Here is a 20,311-nt window from a genome sequence, read left to right on the forward strand (position 1 = left end):
GAATGGAAGATATATTCCCACATTCTAGAGTACTGTAGCAGGATTAAGCATATTCTCTGTATGAAGCTACAAGTTTACAAAACAGATTTCTGTTTCTAATTTGCCATGTAATCCCGTCTACCTACATTTGTTAGGTACCCTTCTGTGTAGGGTTATCCTGTAATTAGAAAATGTCTCATTTCTCAGCTGAGAGTCGCATTAAACTAGAAGGAAGCACGTGCTATATTTATATCCCTAAATCCCCAGTGTACATCAAGAGCACAAGAAGTAAGAAAAACCAACATTTGAAAACATGTTCACCTTTGCTGGTAATTAAACATTTGGAAAAATAAGGCAGCCAGAAGGCACTATATCATACCTACTTAAATTGGAAGGTTTAAAAAGTCTAACATCTCAGTATTAATGAGATTGAAGAGAAGGAGATGCATTCGTCGGGAGGTTGTTTTTAGAGATGGTAGGATAGTAGGGAAAAAGATCCAGGGAAAAAATGTTTGCACATTTCCCCCAAATCCGATTCTAGTATCCTTAAGGCATCCAAAACAAGGTAAAAAAAAAAAAGTTTTAATATCTTCATGACAGAAAAAGAATTGGAAAAACGCTAACTATCCAACAATGAGGAAAAGATTAAGCAGGCACAGCTGTCTGGCAGAATAATATGCAGGGAGTACAACTGAGAAACAAAATTCCCAGATTAAATGGAAAGGCACATTTGAAATACTAAGGGTAGAGAGACTTCCCTGGCGGTCCAGTGGTGAAGACTCTGCACTTCCACTGCAGGTGGCGCAGGTTCAATCCCTGGTTAGGGAACTAAGATCCTGCATGCCCCACGGTGTGGCCAAAACATTAATAAAATAAAATAAAAATAGGAGGAGAGCAATTCTATTGTTACCATAATGTAAAACTACTTATGAGTAACAACTGGAAGAAGCAACGTAAGAATAATTGTGATTAGTGAAAGGGCTTATACTGTAACTGTAAATTATTATAAAAATGTTAACGATTTTGAATTGGCTAATTGGCTAAGATATCTTACTACAGTACTTCCACTGCATTTGAATAATTGGATCTAAATTACTTTAAGTTAGTCTTTGTATGAGATTATCTTCAGTTTGCTGTTCAGTTACTTAGGTAGCCTTGCTTAAACCTGTTTTGCATCTTTCAGTGCATAGCAAGTTTGCATTTTGAATATACTTTTTATAGGTGTAGCTAAATCATGAGAGGGCACAGGTCAAACAGTCTAGGAGTGGTAAGTTTACCCCAGAGGTAAGCTAGGAATAATTAGGTTTGTCAAATCAGTCCTGAGACTTGTAGAATGATATTACTGATACAGAATGGGTTAGATGTAAAGAGGAATTAGTTGGTAGTGAAAGTTCTTTACATGTTTAATTTTAACATAATGATGGAATAACCCAGTTAAAATGGCTTATAATTAATAGTTGAAAATATGTAATTGGAAGGCAAGTGAAAGCACCCAGGGCTAAAGATTTAGCTATATAAAACGTTTAAAGTGATAAATGAAGGCTAAGTTTTAGGAAGGCATCTTTCAAGTTAATTTGGAAGTTCTGGTTCTTTTAAATACACATTCCTGAAAGCCTCTTGTTAATGTTTCTTGCTTTTGCATTAGAGACTGTTTTGTCATACAGTTTTAAGTCTTGGGTTCTTACTTGTTTGCACATTTATATATAATGTCAAAAGAAGTGCTACGTAAATGAATTTTCTTTGATAATATAACCTATTGATATTTTGCACTTACATCAGAAATACCAGTAGTAATATCTGTAGCAATAAAGTAATCCTTATCTCTCCAAGTAATCCTATTACTCCCCAAGTAATGAGTAAACATGCTACCAGGGAGATCACTTGAGGAAATTTACTTTCACTAAAGGTAAATGGCTTTCTTGATTAATTTCAGTCAGTAAACACAAGTGAAAATTATTAATGGTATTTAGTTTGCAAACTCCATTTTATTCATAGTTTGTTTCTGGGTTTTTTTTAAATTAGGTCACAAATCTGGTACAGACAGTTTAAACTTTATCACCTTGATAATCAGAAGCCTCTGGTATAACACAATCTTCATGAAAACGTAAAACAGAATACATGGTAGTAATCTCTTTGAAACCAATGGTTGCAAACATCCATGTTTCTAAGAAAATATAACTTTACATATATATTTTAAGCAAGCTATACCTCTTACATAAATTCAGACAATAGAAGGAGTGTGCAATCATAATGCTTATTTTATGGAAAAAATGAAAATTATTATTATTATGACCTAAATGATTTTAAGTAATTAGAGTCCTCTTGGATTGAATACAGAGTATAAAGATATTTTCCTTAATTTACAACCATCCGGGTCAAAAAGAGCTGGAAAGTTGGTCAGTAAGCATCATTGATATTACCAAGTAAGTTTAACCTAAATTCTTTATGTAGAAATTGTAAAGTGTTCCAATTCCAGCTACTTTAGTTAACTGAGTGAGAACAGTCTTCAGTTTTTAAATGAAGACTGTTTAAGGAATTGAGCTTTTTACTAACTTAGTTTTTATGAGAGGGTCATTTTTAAAATCAGGTTTAGAGATTATTTCATGAACTCTAAACATTCTAGTTCCTTAGTTTTCTCAAAGAAAGAACTTCAGCAGTAGCAGGATGTACTATCCCACACAAATGCCAGTAGGGGGTAATACTCTGAATAAGTCAAAAGGCCTCCTAGTGTATCAAATAGGAGACAATTCAAACCAGAATGAATCAATGCACACTCCTCCTAGAAGGCTCCTCTGTTTAGAAACTGGAATGAGGATTACCAACACATTGTATACAAACACTCTGGTGTGCCATCCTGTAATGGGGGTGCTTAGTTATCACCCGTGGCATATGAAATTAATGAGCTATTAATTCAACTTAAGCTTTCTGTGGAGGCACTAAGGCCATGCAGCTCCTTTTCCAAAAGACAGAGATAAAAGACAAGGTAGAAGACTCTGAAAATTTTCTCTGATTTAATTTTCTCTGAAAAGTTAAATTCTACATAATAGTAAGAATGTTTGCTGAAAGAAAACTGACAAGTAAAACTGATTTAAGTGACAGATGTTCAAGATAAATTGTACTGAAAATACAATAACAAATTTTGGCCTGATAACCCTCATGCTGTCTTATAGCAAAACACTAAAATTCATGCAACAGAGAAACTGGTGACAGGAGGACTTCTCCAGACTTCCTGGGGGCGGGGGGGCTGGGGGGGAATGGAGAATATACTGTTTTCTTCTGTTTGCTTTCATAATGAATTATTCTTGCTTATAAATGACTTTCCCAAATTTTCCCAGTCATTTCTGATGAGAAATCATTCTTCAGTAGGAGGAGGCCAGGTAAACTTACACGAAAGACATCAGGTGTCTTGAGTTCCTTCTGTCAGCTAGAGGAGCCATCAAATAGGTTCCCTAAAACTAACTCCATAACTAAAATGGCTGGTAGAATTGGAACAGGAGTAATCTGTCATTAGTATACTTGTAATAAAATAAAGCTTGTTCTGAAACCACAAGGGCTGGTAAGAAGAGAACAGCCTGTATAAAAGCAACTGGGTTCTCTAGAAAATGGATCTAGTATACAGAATGTGAGAATATACAGAACTCTCACTCAAGTTATAAAAATAGACATGGTTCTTGGACAAAAAGCAAATGGGTAGAATTCTCCAAACATGAACTTAAAGACACATCTATATAAAACAACAAAATGTCATCTCAGAGCTCTGATCAGTCGTCTGTTGAAATGGCTGAAAAGGGGAGATGAACTAGAGACAGACAGCTCAAGAACCCACAGCTGATCTGTCTGACTCTTCTGGTTGGCAGTGTACACTGGTGATCACAGGCAGAGAGACTGATATATCTGATTGGTTGATGGTGCTTGGTGAATGAATGAGAAAACTCAAGATATAAAATAATCTCTGAAAGTTTAAATCTTAGCTTCTACACTTGACAGTGTTGCACATGAGAAAGGATTCTAGGTGTTATCCCCCAGAATCACCCCTGCCATTCACAACTCATGCTCCATGCCCCCATGGTTTCTTTTGTGGCCAAAGGATCAGCCTAGACTAAATATATAATAGAAAATAACTCTGGCCTTGAAATGAAGAGGGGTAGACCAGTAACTCATGCTCAATACTTATAAATCACAAATACTGAAACTAATGGTCTGTTTCCTTTTGACTGCAAAGGAGATGCCATGAGCTAAAGAAAGTCATGAGAGAAAGAAAGTCAAGAAGACATGGGTAGCAGCACCTTTCCATACCCGCCTGGATTTGAAAGGAGACTTTCACTCCTTATTCCTTTCAAACACAAAGTTCATCAGTTGGAAGGGGAAAAAATGGCTCTAAAGTTAAAGAGTCCCCAGAGAAAATGAGCAGTACATGAAATATGCCCTCTGTGGGCTAAAGGACAAGTTGCAAAACCAGTTAAGACACAAGAGGCAGCCCAAGGTCTTACTTAATTATGGTTTTTAGCGTAGTATATAGCACAATATGGGCAGCCCTTTTTCAATCCATTCAACTCAGCACCATCCATGTCCAGTCCAAAAAATTCCTGAAGAGTGGGCTTTCATCTTTGGTACCACCTTACGAGTTATTCTTGGTTTGCAATAGCTGCAAAGAAGCAAAAAAGCTGGTACCTTCACCTTGTCTGTGAGTACAAATGCTGGTACTCTGATTGCTGCAACCACTGAGGCCAATTAAAATAATACTGTAACACACAGGAGTGATACATCCAGTTCCCAGGTTCCAGATAATAGCAGCCATGCCCATAAAGGAGTGGGATCATCCATACCCATTGGTTAAGGCCTTCGGTTTGTTGTCCTCAGAGTAGAATAAAACACTGTGTTCCCACGGACAAGGAACTCCACAAGAACCCATGGTCTACTTTTGGACAGGGACTTTAAGTACCACATGTGCCAGGCACAGAAATAGGACTGGCCTATAGCTGTCACACTTGGAGAAGCTTCTGTTTTGGCAGCACAAACTAAAAACTTCTTAGTGTATTCTGGTTTTAGTCTTCTCTCCTGAGTGAAGCAGCCAGGGACTGCCAAGTTCCACAAGCCCTCAATCTAATAGCATTAATTCTCTCCATGGTCTTCTTCCACCCAGGCTACAATTTTCCCTTCCCATCCAGGGATGGCATCGTCATCGTGGAAAACCTAGAGAAAGAAAAAAAGCCACCATGAAAAAATTATAAGAGAGGGATTCTCACTAAACATCTGTGGTTGATAAAAAGAAGATCTCAGACATAAAGGATAAAAAGGTATAGAGGAAAGCCTTGAGTTAGAGCCTATGTTCCTTTGGTTTTGTCCCTAAAGTTATAACTGGTTAAAATATATACATATACAGTTGACCCTTGAACAACACAGCCGTTAGAGACACTGCCCGCCCCTCTCCCTGCCCTGGCCCTGTGCAGTCAGAAATCCACATATAACTTCACGGTCGGCCCTCCATATCCACAGTTCTGCATCCTCAGATTCAACCAGCTGCTGATTGTGTAATACTGTAGTAGGTATTTATTGAAAAGCGTCTGTATATAAGTGGATCCATGCAGTTCAAACTCATACTGTTCAAAGGTCAACACTGTATGTGTGTGTATATATATATATATATATATATATATATATATATATATATATGCCTTATATATCCTTAGTTCCGCATCTATGAAATGGTAAAAGCATCCCTCTAGTACTGCTTTGCTCATAGAGATTTATAAGAATTAATAAATTACTAACCATAGAGCACTCTGGGCTTCTCAAAAGAAAGCAGTACTATAAGCATTTAAAAAATGAGAAAGGAGAAAATTTTGGCCCAAAGCATTGTAAAGAAAGGGTTAGAACGAAGACCAATCTTAACATGTGTGCATGCAGTTCTTTTCACTCATTTGTTCAATTCATTTCCTAAGCCACTAATAAATAGAAAGGGTTATTAAAACATTTCAGTGAGAAAATCTTTTTTTTTTTTTTGGCTGCACCACGCAGTGTGCAGGATTTTAGTTCCCCGACCAGGGATTGAACCTGTGGCCCCTGCAGCGGAAGTGAGGAGTCTTAAAAACTGGACCGCCACGGAAGTCCAGGAAATCTTTACAAAATAAAGTATTGGCTTTTCCAACCTTTTTCATCCTGTAAGCACTATGAGAGCACTCATAATACGTCATGACTCAGAACTCTCTTTCAAAAAAAAAAAAAGAAAAGGTCTGTTTTTGGCAGATGTATTATAAAGAGAAGTGTAAGCTAAGAAAACAGTCAAGGAGTTGAGAACAAGCATAGATGACTTTGCAGAATTTCCTCATTTTCATTATATGAGAAACTACCACCACAATATACATTTCCTCATTTTCATTATATGAGAAACTACCACCACAATATACAGTTTCATATATTCATGCCAGTTTGTTTATTTTGCTCTACATAGGAAGCAGAAAGTTTTCTAAGGTTTGGTTACAGATAGAAAAGAGACTCGAAAGCCAAGCATTTGTTCAATGTAGGTTCTTTATTTTCCCTAACAAAACTTTTTCCTTTTTTTTTTTTTTTTTGCGGTACGCGGGCCTCTCACTGTTGTGGCCTCTCCCGTTGCAGAGCACAGGCTCCGTACGTGCAGGCTCAGCGGCCATGGCTCACGGGCCCAGCCGCTCCGCGGCATGTGGGATCCTCCCGGACCGGGGCGCAAACCCGTGTCCCCTGCATCGGCAGGCAGACTCACAACCACTGCGCCACCAGGGAAGCCCAAACTTTTTCCTTTTTAAAATAAAAATTCTATCCAAGTTTGATCAGAGTGATGAAGACCTTGAACTAAACAAGCTATCAACTTCTTGGGCCATTCCCTGAAACTTCTCAGTCTAGAGTAATCACCTGGTCGGAGGCACTGGGAAACTCCTCTGACCTGGTTAGGGAACTGAGGTACTTCTGGGTACTAGTCCTTGAGTAGAAGTCTTTGGGGTTCAAGAACAACCAACAATACCACCCAGACTCCCTGTGGATTCTGTACCTCCTCCTTGACAGTGCCAAACTCAGGATCCAGTGCTTTGAAGTGATACCGATGATTTCCCTCCCGGTCAATAGCTGCTTTAAAATCCTTCAGTGTCACCTCCCCCAACCTGCAACAAAAAGAGAGAACACTAAAATAGACTGTTTATCAGTGGGTTGGAAAGATAAGATGTCAGCTTTAAATCCAGGCCCCTGCCAAAGTCTCTGGAGGCAGAAACAGCGTGGCCTTGTTAGGTCACCACCCTTGATAACCCAAAAGATTCTGAAACAGCAGAAGTTAGGGAGCCAGTCACTATTAGGGAATGAAAATGGCATTACAAATGGGTTGATCTGAGAATTTAAAATAGATTTATTGCTTTGGCAGCAGCCAAATTACTTTTTTTCTGTTTTACTCTGAAAATAAGACACAAAGTCTCTGAAATCTAATTTGTTAAACTATCAATATGTCTAAGTTCTCTTGATTTCCTTCTTTGCAACAATTCCATTTCTATAGGCTGGTAGAATTAAATCAAGTATCACCATCTTTACTTCAGAAAGCTCCCCTCTAACACAAACCAAGCAAGACTCTTTAGGAAAGGGAAATCTTATCACCTCTCTCAGCAGTTGGTTCCAGAGTTTAAAAATCTTTATTTCAAAGCCATTTACCTTAGAAGGGAGTATATTAATTGAGTGTTTGAAGGTTTTTAACATGAATTCTCTATAGGTTAGCTGCAGTCATCAAACAGTAACAAAGATCAATGAGTAATAAGTAGCCCTGGAATGCCAGGCTGTAATCCAAAGCTATCAGCAGAAGCTATTTTGAACACTTAAAAAACTGCTTTCCTAACTTGGAGCATCTTTGCATATCAGGATTGGAAGCACTATTATTGTGTCTGTACCTTGTAATGCCACAGGTTAGTGGTGAAACTAGAACTTGAATCTCTATCTCCTGTGCCCTTCTCACTACACTGCTTCTCAAACACCTTACAGCTGGTTAGATGGGCAGTAACTAATGATTCTGCCTGCCTGTCCTTTTTAAAGGAGAAATAATGATCCCAGAATCTCACCTCTTTGGTATATTGACCATGAAGGGCGTAAGTGACCGGTCAGTGAAATAGAGCACCTTCGTGCAGGCGCTGCTGACAGTTGGAGAGCTCTGTGAGTGAGAGAACTCTGCAATCAGAGAGAGACTTTGTGGTCAGAACATTCAATTTGCTTCCAACAACCCATCATTTCTAGTTATTCAAAATGTCCCAGGAGAATGAAGCTGCCTGAGGTCACAGCACAGTTTTCACACTCTTGCCAAACACCTTGTCCACAGGGTGTGTGACCCACAGGAAGTCACCACTGGGGCCACTAAGACAAGAGGTGCTTCGGACATGGATGCTATCACAAGGACCATCATTTCTCACCCGTCACAGGTGATTCTAACAGGGTAACAGCAACTGTTCTGACAGGCACTGTTGCCAAGAGTCAAAAGAGGTCAGAGAAGCCAGGCAAGATTTCAGCTAGGGCAGAATGGACACACAGCAGGAGCTGCAGACACTGCCAGCATTTAGACTGTGGAGGTCAGTGGTAGAGAATGCACATGCACTTCATGAAAAGACAAATGATTAGGAACAAGAAACAGAAGCAAAGTAACCATAGAAACTCAGATTCCAAGAGGCCTTATATTTCCAGTCTAAAAGGCAAAAAGTCTACTTTTATCCCTTAGCTACATAGGATCTATATGTGTTGGTCCCCGTGGTTTTGTTTTTTTTTTTTTAAATAAATTTATTTATTTTTGGCTGCGTTGGGTCTTCATTGCTGCGTGCAGGCTTTCTCTAGTTGCAGTGAGCGGGGGCTATGGTCTTCATTGCTGCGTGCAGGCTTTCTCTAGTTGCAGTGAGCGGGGGCTACTCTGTGTTGCCATGCGTAGACATCTCATTGGAATGGCTTCTCTTGTTGCAGAGCACGGGCTCTAGGCTCACGGGCTCAGTAGCTGTGGCTCATGGGCTCTAGAGCACAGTCTCAGTAGTTGTGGCGCCTGGGCTTACTTGCTCCACAGCATCTGGGATCTTCCCCAACCAGGACTCAAACCCGTGTCCCCTGCACTGGCAGGCGGATTCTTCACCACTGCGCTACCAAGGAAGCCCGGTCCCCGGGGTTTTTAACTCAAATTTCTTAATCCATATCTTGTCTCTATTCTCTGTATAGGTACTTATGGAAAAATTTAATCAATGAGTTATTTGTGGTTATGACTTTAAGAGAATAGAAGAAAAGACCAATTAAAAACTTTTATCACAAGGACCAAAAATAAACTTTTATTAAAATATCTCCTGCAATTCCAGCTACACGTTTTCTTCATTTATTCTAGGCATTTATCCCAATCAAACAGGCAGCCACCAGAGAGCAGTTCTAGGAAGGGGTTTTTTGGTTTTTGTTTTTGATTTTTTGGCTGCACAGTGCAGCTTGTGGGATCTTAGTTCCCCAACCAGGGATCAAAACAGGGCCCTTGGCATTGAAAGCATGGAGTCTTAACCACTGGACCACCAGGGAACTCCCTAGGAAGGGGTTTAAAATAAGGAAGTAGGAGGGATGAATAATACAGGAAAGAAAGACAAGGGAACATTCTCTCTTTGCACAGCAATCAATCAGTTTTCAGAATTTTTTTCAAAGAATGCCAATTATTGAAACCTACATGCCACGACGTTCCTTTGACTCCAGCACCTAGAACAGGGCCTGGCATACACTGGCTTTTTAATAAAATAAAATATTCACTTTTATCATTAAATTTATGATTGATCCTTTCACATTCATTCAACAAACACTTATTGAGCACTTACCATGCACTAGATTTTGAGAATATAAAATTAATTATATGCCTCTGACCTCAAAGATTTCACAGTCCAGTACAGATGACAGGTATGATAATAAATAATTACAATACACTAAAATCAGATTGGTACAAACTGCACAAGAAGACTGAAGATGGAGTAGTTAATTCTACCTGGAAGAGGTCAGAAAGGTCCCATAGTTGGACAATTGTTAAACAAAGCACCTAAAAAATATATCAGATATAGAAGTTGGAAAGGGCATTCCCAGAATGAAGTATACTTGTAAAGGCATGAAAAGGGATGGATCATGTATTTATAAAACTGAAACTCAGCTAGTAAGGCTGGAGTGTAAGTAACACATTGGGAAGTAATGGAAGATGAGGATAATAAAGCAGGGCCCAGATCACAGAGGACTCCACCAGGCTAAGATGTTTAGATATTAGTCTTAAGCTCTGGGGATATTAAAAGGAAGTGATACGATCAGACTGGCATTTTAGAAAGGTCAGTCTAGCAGCAAGTATGGGTCTAGTATGGGTTGGATGGGAGAAATTCTGGAAACAGTAATCCCATTAAGAGGCAATTAAAATAATCTGAAAGATGAGGAAGGGTAAGATATAGCCCTGGAGCTAGAGAAGGGATGGATTTGAGAGAACTTTAGAAGGTAAAAGTCTTAGTACTTTGGATATAGTTGAACATCAAGGATAAAAGGGAAAGGGAAAAATAACTAAGATTTATAATCTAGAAAAACAGATGCATCGTAGTTACCAGTACCTAAGATAGGGGAACAGAAGTATCATCCATTTAAAATGTTTACTGGGTGCCTATTATGTATCAAGTACTAGAGATACAAAGATAAACTAGGTACAGTTCCCACCCATTAAGGAGCTCAAAGTCTAGTGGGGTAAAATAGCAAAACAGTTATAATATAATAAAATAAAACATGAAAATAATATTGCTATGGACTCAGTTGTGTCCTCCCCACATTCATATGTTGAAGCCCTAAACCCCCATGTGACTGTATTACAGATAGGGCCTTTAAGGAGGGATTACAGTTAAATGAGGTTATAAGAGTGGAGCCCTGATCCCATAGAACTGGCGCCCTTGTAAGAAGAGGAAGAGACACCAGAGCACTCTCTCTCCACCACGTGAAGACACAGCAGGTAGGCAGCCATCTGCAAGCCAAGAAGAAAGCCCTCCTTCAGCAGAACCTGACCACACTGGCATCCTTATCTTGGGACTTCCAGCCTCCAGAACTGTGAGAAAATAAATTTCTGTTGTTTAAGTCACTCAGTCTATGGTATTTTGTTACGGCAGCCCAAGCTGACCGATAAAATGTTATGTACACATTTTAGGTGAACTTGAAGGTAAGAGTATGTCAAATGCCACACAGAGGTCTAGTAGATAAAGACAGGTTTGGTAAACAGGTCACTGATGACATTAGTGACAGGAGTTTCAGGTGACTAATGAAGAAGGCTGAGTTGGATTGCACAGGCTTTTCGAGTAAAACAGAAAAAGATTAATGAGGGAAAAATAGTCTTACTCAACATTAACTCATGTGATAAAATGATAATTGCTGTTTCAGGGTGACAATACTATAAAAATCATATACAAAAACCCCAGAGAATAAATGACCCAGAAATATAGCCTTGTGTATACATGTGTGTGTAAATTTAATACATGATTTTAAAAGACATCACAAATCAGTTTTAGCTTTTAAGTTTAGGTTTATGATCCATTTGGAGATGATTTTTTGTATATGGTATGAGGTATGGGTCAATGCTCTTTTTCTGAATCATTTGTTGAAAAGCCTATCCTTTTGCCATCAAATAGTTTTTGCACTGTTGTTAAAAATCAACTGGCCAAATATAAGTAAGTCTATTTCTGAACTTTCTACTCTGTTCCAATGACCTATGTGTCTATCCATTCACCTATACTGCACTGTCTTGATTACTCTAACTTTAGAGTTAGTTTTGAAATCAGGTAGTGTGGCCTTTCAACTACTTTATTTTTTCTCAACTTTTTTTTTGAACTGTTCTAGTCTCATCCATATAAATTTTAGTATCAGCTTGTTTGTATCTACGAAAAGTCTGATAGGATTTTTATTGGAATTGCATGAAGCTATAGATCATTTGGGGAGAATGAACCATCTTCACAGTGTTGAGCTATGTTTTCCCCATCAAACAAGGCTGATTCTCAATTAATATGATGCTGATAAACAATAATTTTGTAAGTAGTAAAAAACTATGTAATAAAAACCAGATTATTTTTAAAATCTATCATCTCCCTTGTTCCTATTTGTTCCATGTTTTTTGTTCCTTTTCTCTTTTATCCTCTTTTTCTCCCCACTTTTGGAGTGTGTATGTGTATATATGTATATATATGTATATATGTATGTGTACATGTATATATTTCGGTATTGTCTTCAAAGCCCAGTGTGTTTAGATTCTCAGTTTGGATACACCATTTCAACATGTAAACTATATTTTAAATAGTGAGATATTTTGCTTCTTTTGCTATTGGATTGGGTATTTTTACAATTCCTTTTTATCTCCACTATTAATTTTGTTATTTAATTCTTTAAAAATTTAGTAGTCGCTCTTGGATTTAAATACACATCTTTAATTAGTCAGTCAGCTTTCAAATGATATTTACTGCATCACACGTAATGTTAAGAACTACAGAAGTGACAACAGTAGAGTCCTAATTCCTCCATCCCAATCTCTGTATTATTGTCATACATTTTACTTTCACATATGGCATAAACCAGTAATACATCAACACATTTTTTGCTTTAAACAGCCTGTTATCTCTTAGAGCAATTAAAAATAAGTGGGGGAAGGTCTTTTATATTTACCTTCATTTTAACCACTTTTTTTGCATCTCCCAGTTTCTTTCATATCATACTCTTCCTGTCTGATGAAATTCCTTTAACATTTCCTGCCATGCAAGTCTGCTTGTTATGAATTCTCTTGGTTTTGTGTAAAAAATATATATATATATACTCTCTACCTACAGAATTCTAGCTTTTTATAGAATTCTAGATTTTTTTCTTTCAGTGCTTTAAAAATATCCCCCCACTATCCTATAACCTGCAAGGTCTAATAAGAAATCTGTAATTCTCATCTTTGTTCTTCTGTATGTAGTAATTTTCCCCCTCTTCAAGGGGGAAAAGACTTTCTCTTTTCTCTGATTTTCAGCAATTTGACTCTTTTGTTGTTTTTGCTATTCATACTTCTTGGAATGCTCAGCACTTCTTGGATCTGTAGTGTGATGTTTTTAAGCATTTCTGGAAAATAATTGGCCTTTATCTCTTCAAATACTTCTTCTGCCCGTTCTATCTCTTCTTGTTCAGGGATTCTAATTACTTGTATCTTAGTCCATTTGATATCGTCCCACAGCTACTGGATGCTCTGGGTTGTTTGTTTTTTCCTCTCTCCTACTCTTTTTCTTTTTGTATTGCAGTTTGGGTAATTTCTATTGACCTATCTTCAAGTTCACTGATTCTTTCCTTAGCTGTGTTGAGTCTTCTGATGACCCTGATGAACCTGCTGAAGGCACACTTTTTTAAAAAATTAATTAATTTATTTATTTTTGGCTGCATTGGGTCTTCATTGCTGCACGCGGGCTTTCTCTAGTTGTGGTGAGCGGGGGCTACTCTTCATTGCGGTGCACAGGCTTCTCATTGTGGCGGCTTCTGTTGTTGCAGAGCACAGGCTCTAGGCGAGTGGGCTTCAGTAGTTGTGGCACACGGGCTCAGTAGTTGTGGCTCGGGGCTCTGGAGCGCAGGCTCAGTAGTTGTGGCACATGGGCTTAGCTCCACAGCATGTGGGATCTTCCCAGAGCAGGGCTCGAACCCGTGTCCCCTGCATTGGCAGGTAGATTCTTAACCACTGCACCACCAGGGAAGTCCCTGAAGGCACCCTTCATCTTTGTAATACTTATTTTTATTTCTAACATTCCATTTGACTCCTTTTCATAATTTCCATATCTTTGCTAAAATTCCTCACCTGTACATGCATTATATTAACATTTTTACTTCAGCCATTAACACAGTTTTTAAAAATTCCTTTTCTGATGGTTTCAACATCCTAGTCATATCTGAGTCTACTCCTGAATAGACGCTTATTGACTCTTGACAGTGGCTTATATTTTTCTTGCTTCTGTGGATGCCTCATAATTTTTTATCGACTATCAGACATCATGTGTAAGACAGTAGAGACTAAGGTAAAGAAGGTTTATGTCTAGAAATGGGCACACTGCTTGTACCTCCCGGCCATTGGTGGGGACAGCTGAGCCAATCTAGTCAGGAATTGAGCTGGGACTGGGATTTTTGTTAAGGTTACTTTCAGCACACCATCACCTTCAAATTTCTCTAGGGTTATGTTTAGGAAGGTAGCTGGTTTGCTGGAGGGTTTTTCCTCAATGTTCCTGCTCCACCCTCAACTTTAGACTTTACTTGTGTGCCTGTGCCTCAGAGTCAGTCTCTTCACACGTGTGCCCCTCCCACAGAGGCAGACTGCTATTGCTTCTTACACGGTACTTGCTCATCTGGTGGTGAGGGATGAGGGGGGCTTCTCTGTTGTCATGATCCAACCTCAGTTTTGAGGGTGGGGCTTTCTCAGTGATCCTACTCTTTCCCCAGTGGTAGGCAACCTCTAGGGATCTGAGCCCAATACAGTTTCCTGCCCCCAGTGGTAGGCAACCTCTAGTGATCTGAGCCCAATACAGTTTCCTGCCACTCCCCTAGGGTAGAGAGTGCTTTCATCCTCTTTTCTTCCCCCTAGCTGAAACAGGTCTTCACCTTTGCCTGGGAAAGGGAGGGAGGGGCAACAGAATTTGCTGCCCTTTCTTAGTGGCTTAAGACTTTTGTTCTTTAAGGGACAAAGGTCCAGATGGGGCTTCACATTTTTCCAGCAGTGATAGGTGCTCCCCTGCTCTGGGCCTCCACCACCAAAACAGGTTTTCTCTAGACTCTGTTCCCACAACAAATCTTTGTCATAAGCACCCAAATGGAAGTCGATAGAAGAGTCAGCAAGTAGGTGAAAACTATTCTTGCATTCATGGCCCCCAGGGCTCCTATACTCTCTGCTCAGCCCTTCACAATTCATTAAAATCTTAGCTGTTTGTATGGTGGTCCCATCTTCCTCCCATGCTCTGCCACAAGTGAGCAAGTGCTGTATCCTATCTGTCCATTGAGGGACCTGTTTACATTTCTGGCTAGTTAGCTACCCTCTGATTTCATCTCTCTGATGGATTCAAGAAAGTTACAGTATTTTGGACTATTCAACCTTTTCTTTCTGTTAGCATAGGAACAAGGCTCCTTCCAAGTCTTTTTTAAAATTCCCTTTTTAAAAATTGAGGTAAAATTCACATAACACAAAACTCACCATTTTAACCATTTAAAGTGTACAATTCAGTGGCATTTAGTACATTCACAGTGTGGTGTAATCTTCACTGTCTAGTTCCAGAACATTTTCATTATCCTTAAAAGAAATCTTGTACCCATTAAACAGTCACTCCCTTCCTAATCCTGTCATCTGTCCAATCTACTCTACTTTCGGTCTCTATGGATTTGCCTATTCTGGACATTTCGTATAAAAGGATCCATCCAAATTGTGCCCTTTTGTGTCTGGCATCTTTCACTTAACATTTTCAAGGTTCATCCATGTTGTAGCAGGTATCAGTACTTCATTCCTTTTTATGGCTGAATAATATTCCATTGTATACATATATAAGAAATTGTTTATCCACTCATCAACTGATGGACATTTGGCTTGCTTCCACCTTTTAGCTATTGTGAATAATTCTGCTATGAACATATATGTACAAGTGTTTTTTTTTTGAACACTTGCTTTTATTTTTTTCTTTCTTTTTTTTTTTTTTTAAGAAGCCGGCCCTTTATTCACTTTTACTTAATCCTTAATAAGGAAGTCTTTTTTTTTTATTTTTTTTATTTTATTATTTTTTAACATCTTTATTGGGGTATAATTGCTTTACAATGGTGTGAACACTTGCTTTTAATTCTTTTGGGTATATACCTAGGAATGGAATTGCTAGGTCATATAGTAATTCTATGTTTAACTCTTTGAAGAGCCACCAAAGTGTTTTCTACAGTGGCTGTACCATTTTACATCCCCACCAGCAATATATAAGGGCTCCAATTTCTCCACATCCTTACCAACAATTGTTATTTTCCATTTTTTTGGAACCACCTAGTAGGCATGAAATGGTACCTCGCTCTAGTTTTGGTTTGCATTTCCCTAATAACTCATGATTTTAAGCATATTTTCATGTGCTTATTGGTCAATTATTTATCTTCTTTAGGGAATTGTCTATTCAAGTCCTTTGCCTATTTGTTACCAGATTTTTCTGTAAGAGTTAAGCTGTAAGAGTTCTTTATATATTGTTCATCCCAGGCCCTTATCAGATATATGATTTTCAAATATTTTCTCCTATTCTGGTTGTCTTTTCACTTTCTTGTTAATGTCCTTTGATGTAAAATAGTTTTCAGTTTTGATGAAGTCCAATTTTTCTATTCTTTTCATGCTTTTGATGTCTAAGAATCCAAGGTCATGAATATTACCCCCTGTGTTTTCTTCTGAGACTTTCATAGTTTTAACCCTTGTATTTAGGTCAATAATTCACTTTGAGTTAATTTTTGTACATGGTGTGAGGTAGGGGTCCAACTCTATTCTTTTGCATGTGGATATCAGTTGTCACAACACCATTTATTGAAGATACTATTTGCTGGTCAAATGATCATAGATGTATGGGTTTTATCTGAACTCTCAATTCTATTCCACTAGTCTACTGTATTACTTCTAAAATAATTATTGTTGTTGTTTTTCCTTAAGAGTAAATGGCAAGACAGGAAGTGGGTTCAGCGAGAAGATTACTCTTTTAGGAGATTTGACTGTAGTGAAAAGGAGAAAGAGCATAGCCTTGCATATCTCACATGCCACACGCAACACCAGATTATTTGCATATAATATTGTACTTAATGCTCATAATCCTTCACGATTATCTCCATTACATAAATCTGAAAACTAAAATACAACATTAATTAATACTCTTGCCCATGATATACTCTGCTGATAGCTACAAGTGCATCCCAGATCTGTTTGATTCTATACTCCATCTTTTTCCCACTCTATTGTTTTGTGTCCAGTTTTGCATATGAGTTTGAAGTGCCTTTCAACCTACAGAGATACCCTGTTGGCATTCAAAAATATAGCCCTGAAGCTCAGAAAAGGTTTGGAGTTAGAGATGAAAGTTTAAGAATAATTGGCACATGAGGTGGATGGACCTAGAGTCTGTCATACAGAGTGAAGTAAGTCAGAAAGAGAAAGACAAATACCGTATGCTAACACATATATATGGAATTTAAGAAAAAAAAATGTCATGAAGAACCTAGGGGTAAGACAGGAATAAAGACACAGACCTACTAGAGAATGGACTTGAGGATATGGGGAGGGGGAGGGGTAAGGTGTGACAAAGCGAGAGAGAGGCATGGACATATATACACTACCAAACAGTAAGGTAGATAGCTAATGGGAAGCAGCCGCATAGCACAGGGAGATCAGCTCGGTGCTTTGTGACCGCCTGGAGGGGTGGGATAGGGAGGGTGGGAGGGAGGGAGACGCAAGAGGGAAGAGATATGGGAACATATGTATATGTATAACTGATTCACTTTGTTATAAAGCAGAAACTAACACACCATTGTAAAGCAATTATACTCCAATAAAGATGTTAAAAAAAAAAAGAAGAATTGGCACACAAGAGTAGCTGAAGCCATGGAAGTAGAAGGGATCACCTATAAAGAATATGAAGACCTAAGTCTAGACCTTAGTGGAATCTCAGGGCACATTCAAGGGTTAGACAGAGAAGGAGAAGAAGAGGAGGTTGTATCTAGTTCTTGAGACTACAATCCAGTGAGGGCAAGTACCAAGTCCATCTTGTTCATCTCTATACCTCCAGTGCCTAACAAGGGTGCTACATAATGGATGCTCAGTAAATACCCATTGAATGAATAACTGTTTGGTAGTGAAGTTAAAGGAGAAAAATGTTTCCAGAAGAAGACTATTCAAGAATAGTAAATGCTTTTGAAAAGTCTATGGAAGATAAGGTATGAAAAGTAACCACTTTGATTAGGCAACGAGAAAGTCAACAGTGATCCAACAAAAAGAACACTAAGTGGAGTAACTGAGTCCAACTAGTCCAACTAGTGGATTAAGAATTGAATGGGAGGTAAGGATGAAAAAAGAGCAATTGCAGACTATTCTTTCAAGAAGTTTGACATAGGGGAATAAGAGAAGTAAGCCAGTAGCTAGAGGGCTAGCAAGTTACACAAGTGTTTGTATTTCTAGATGAGAGACATTTCAGCTTATCTGTAAATATAGATATTAGATGAACACCCTAGTTTATAAGAAGCTCTGAATTTATTTGTAGTATTTTAAATAAGTAATTCATATACACAAGAGAATTATTCCAGGGAGGGAGAAATTTATTAGGCTTCTGAAAAAGAATTTCCAAATATTTAGCCTACGTACATTGGCAGTTTATACTAACCTAAAGGAAGTACTGAAGAGGATAACAATAAAATAAAAACCCTATCAAGAAAACAGAAATGACTGGGTCAAAACACTGCTAGAAAAAGAAAGTGAAACTAATTTTGGTACTAACATAATCTGTTTCATTCCCAATGTAAAGATCTCATTCAAGAGGAAAAGATACCTGGAGGCTTGAGAATGCTATCTTATCTACTCTACAAAAAAATATTTTACCTTTCATATCTGTGCAAATGCTTTAAATGTTTTACTTTAGATTTTGTTTATTAATGTGGTTTTTAAAATTATGTATTTAACATATAAATCTGGTATGGTCAGCCTTTAACTATTTGGTTTTTATAAATTATTATTTAGATACTTTAAGATTAGGCCTGGGTAAACTATAAAAGGTAAGAAAATGTGAATGCTATTAGACCAAAAGGTAAGATACAAAGTAAAATAGAAATTACTAGGCAGGGTAGATTTCCAACCTGTCAGAATTAACAAGGCAAAAAGATGCAATGAGTGGGCACAGGGCAGGTTAAAACAAACTGAATGACCTGTGCACTCAAAGTTTTAATGAAAGTCCACAAAGAAATTAAACTTGCCTCTAGGAAGAACTGGAAATTTTCTGTGCTATTTGGAACTTTAGGGTGATTTGTATGTGTGTGTTTTTCTTTATATTTTGCTTTGCTTGGTGTAACTATTTTGAGCTTGTATATTTCCGAAGATATTTTATTTAAGATATTTTAGCCTCTCTGAATCAGCAGCACCTTGCATGTGGCCAAATGGTACTCGGGGTAATGGTGGTGGTGATGATGATGTTATGGGTCTTCACAGTCCTGGAAATAACTCAATTCTAGTATTGCTACAGAAACAACATATTACAAGAGTGAGAAGTACTACAAGAAAAACTCTATCCCCAAAATATCAGTAGCAATAATAAATACTAAGTTTCTGATCTAATATGCTAGGAGTCCTTACTAAGCAAAAATGAGTACTTACTTGAATTCGGGGGCCAGGACTCCCGGTATTCACTACCTGCTTGAGTTCTGGGTGACTTGCCCCGAACCTGGGGAGCCACACAAAAATCACGAGAGTTATAATCAATGGGAGAATTCAACCAAGAAACTTAAATCCTAAACGTGTACCTAAAATATATACTTTTCTACCACATCTTTTTCCACAGTATATAAAATTGGACATGTTTATCCTAACAATAAAAATGTACATTTATAAAAAGCTTTTTAGTTTCCAATGTTTTCCCCATATATTTCCCATATATAATGCCAAGTTCATTCGGAGGGAAGAGGACAGAGAATAAGCAGTAAAGGGACACCTGTGGGTCAAGAACCACAATTCCTTAGACAGTTAGTTACACAGTTGCCAAGAGCAAGAGTTACCCGTGAATTCCCTCCCTGGACTGTCATACCATGATAAACAGTCAGCTCCCCAGAGAGGAAAACCAAAGAGAAAAGCAACTGTTTATCTTAGCACTGCCTTCATCTACATTAAAATTGATAAGACCAAGCTTCTTTGGGGGAATAAGAGAAACACCACCGAAAGAGGGTTACCCTTCTGTCCTGTTTCCTCTGGGTCTCCATGGCGTGCAGGCGCTCCATGAGGCTGGAGATGCCCTGCTCCAAGCTGTCGATGGTGTGGTGCTGAGGGTCGTGGCCACTGAAGCTGTTGCGCAGGCTGCGGAGGGCATCCCGAACAAGCTGCAGGTCACTGCTCTGTGGGCAAAAACGTGGTGCTGCTTGCATGGCACGCTGCCATGTTATTAACCACATCCCAACTGCTGGGCTTAAGAAGATACAGGTGAGAGGTTTCCAGAAGAGATCTTTTATTTTTGAGGGAGGAGGTGTAAACTGTAGAAAATTTTCCTCCACAGATACAAGCCCACTGTTTGCCCACTAATTCTTAATTTTGGATAGCAAGTGCCTCACAACTTTACACACCCAACAG

The 20,311-nt window shown here is 38.4% G+C and overlaps 1 protein-coding gene across 2 annotated transcripts in view; it reads right to left on the minus strand.

Annotated features, from left to right (window-relative positions):
- Window positions 1-2,492: 2,492 nt before the first annotated feature.
- DIXDC1 (DIX domain containing 1) overlaps window positions 2,493-20,311 on the minus strand; it is a 64,938-nt gene continuing 47,119 nt past the window's right edge. The window contains exons 16-20 of one of the 2 annotated variants that reach the window (XM_007464648.1): window positions 19,918-20,079; window positions 19,349-19,415; window positions 8,049-8,154; window positions 7,004-7,112; window positions 2,493-5,172 (exon numbers count right to left, since the gene is read on the minus strand). In XM_007464648.1, coding sequence (XP_007464710.1) covers window positions 5,092-5,172; window positions 7,004-7,112; window positions 8,049-8,154; window positions 19,349-19,415; window positions 19,918-20,079 — 525 coding nt within the window. In that variant the 3' untranslated portion in view covers window positions 2,493-5,091. The remainder of the gene's footprint in view (window positions 5,173-7,003; window positions 7,113-8,048; window positions 8,155-19,348; window positions 19,416-19,917; window positions 20,080-20,311) is intronic. The other variant, XM_007464649.1, reaches the window with a different exon arrangement.

Source organism: Lipotes vexillifer, unplaced genomic scaffold (assembly GCF_000442215.2).
Source record: "Lipotes vexillifer unplaced genomic scaffold, Lipotes_vexillifer_v1.1 scaffold785, whole genome shotgun sequence".
Classification (NCBI taxonomy): Eukaryota; Metazoa; Chordata; class Mammalia; order Artiodactyla; family Lipotidae; genus Lipotes; species Lipotes vexillifer.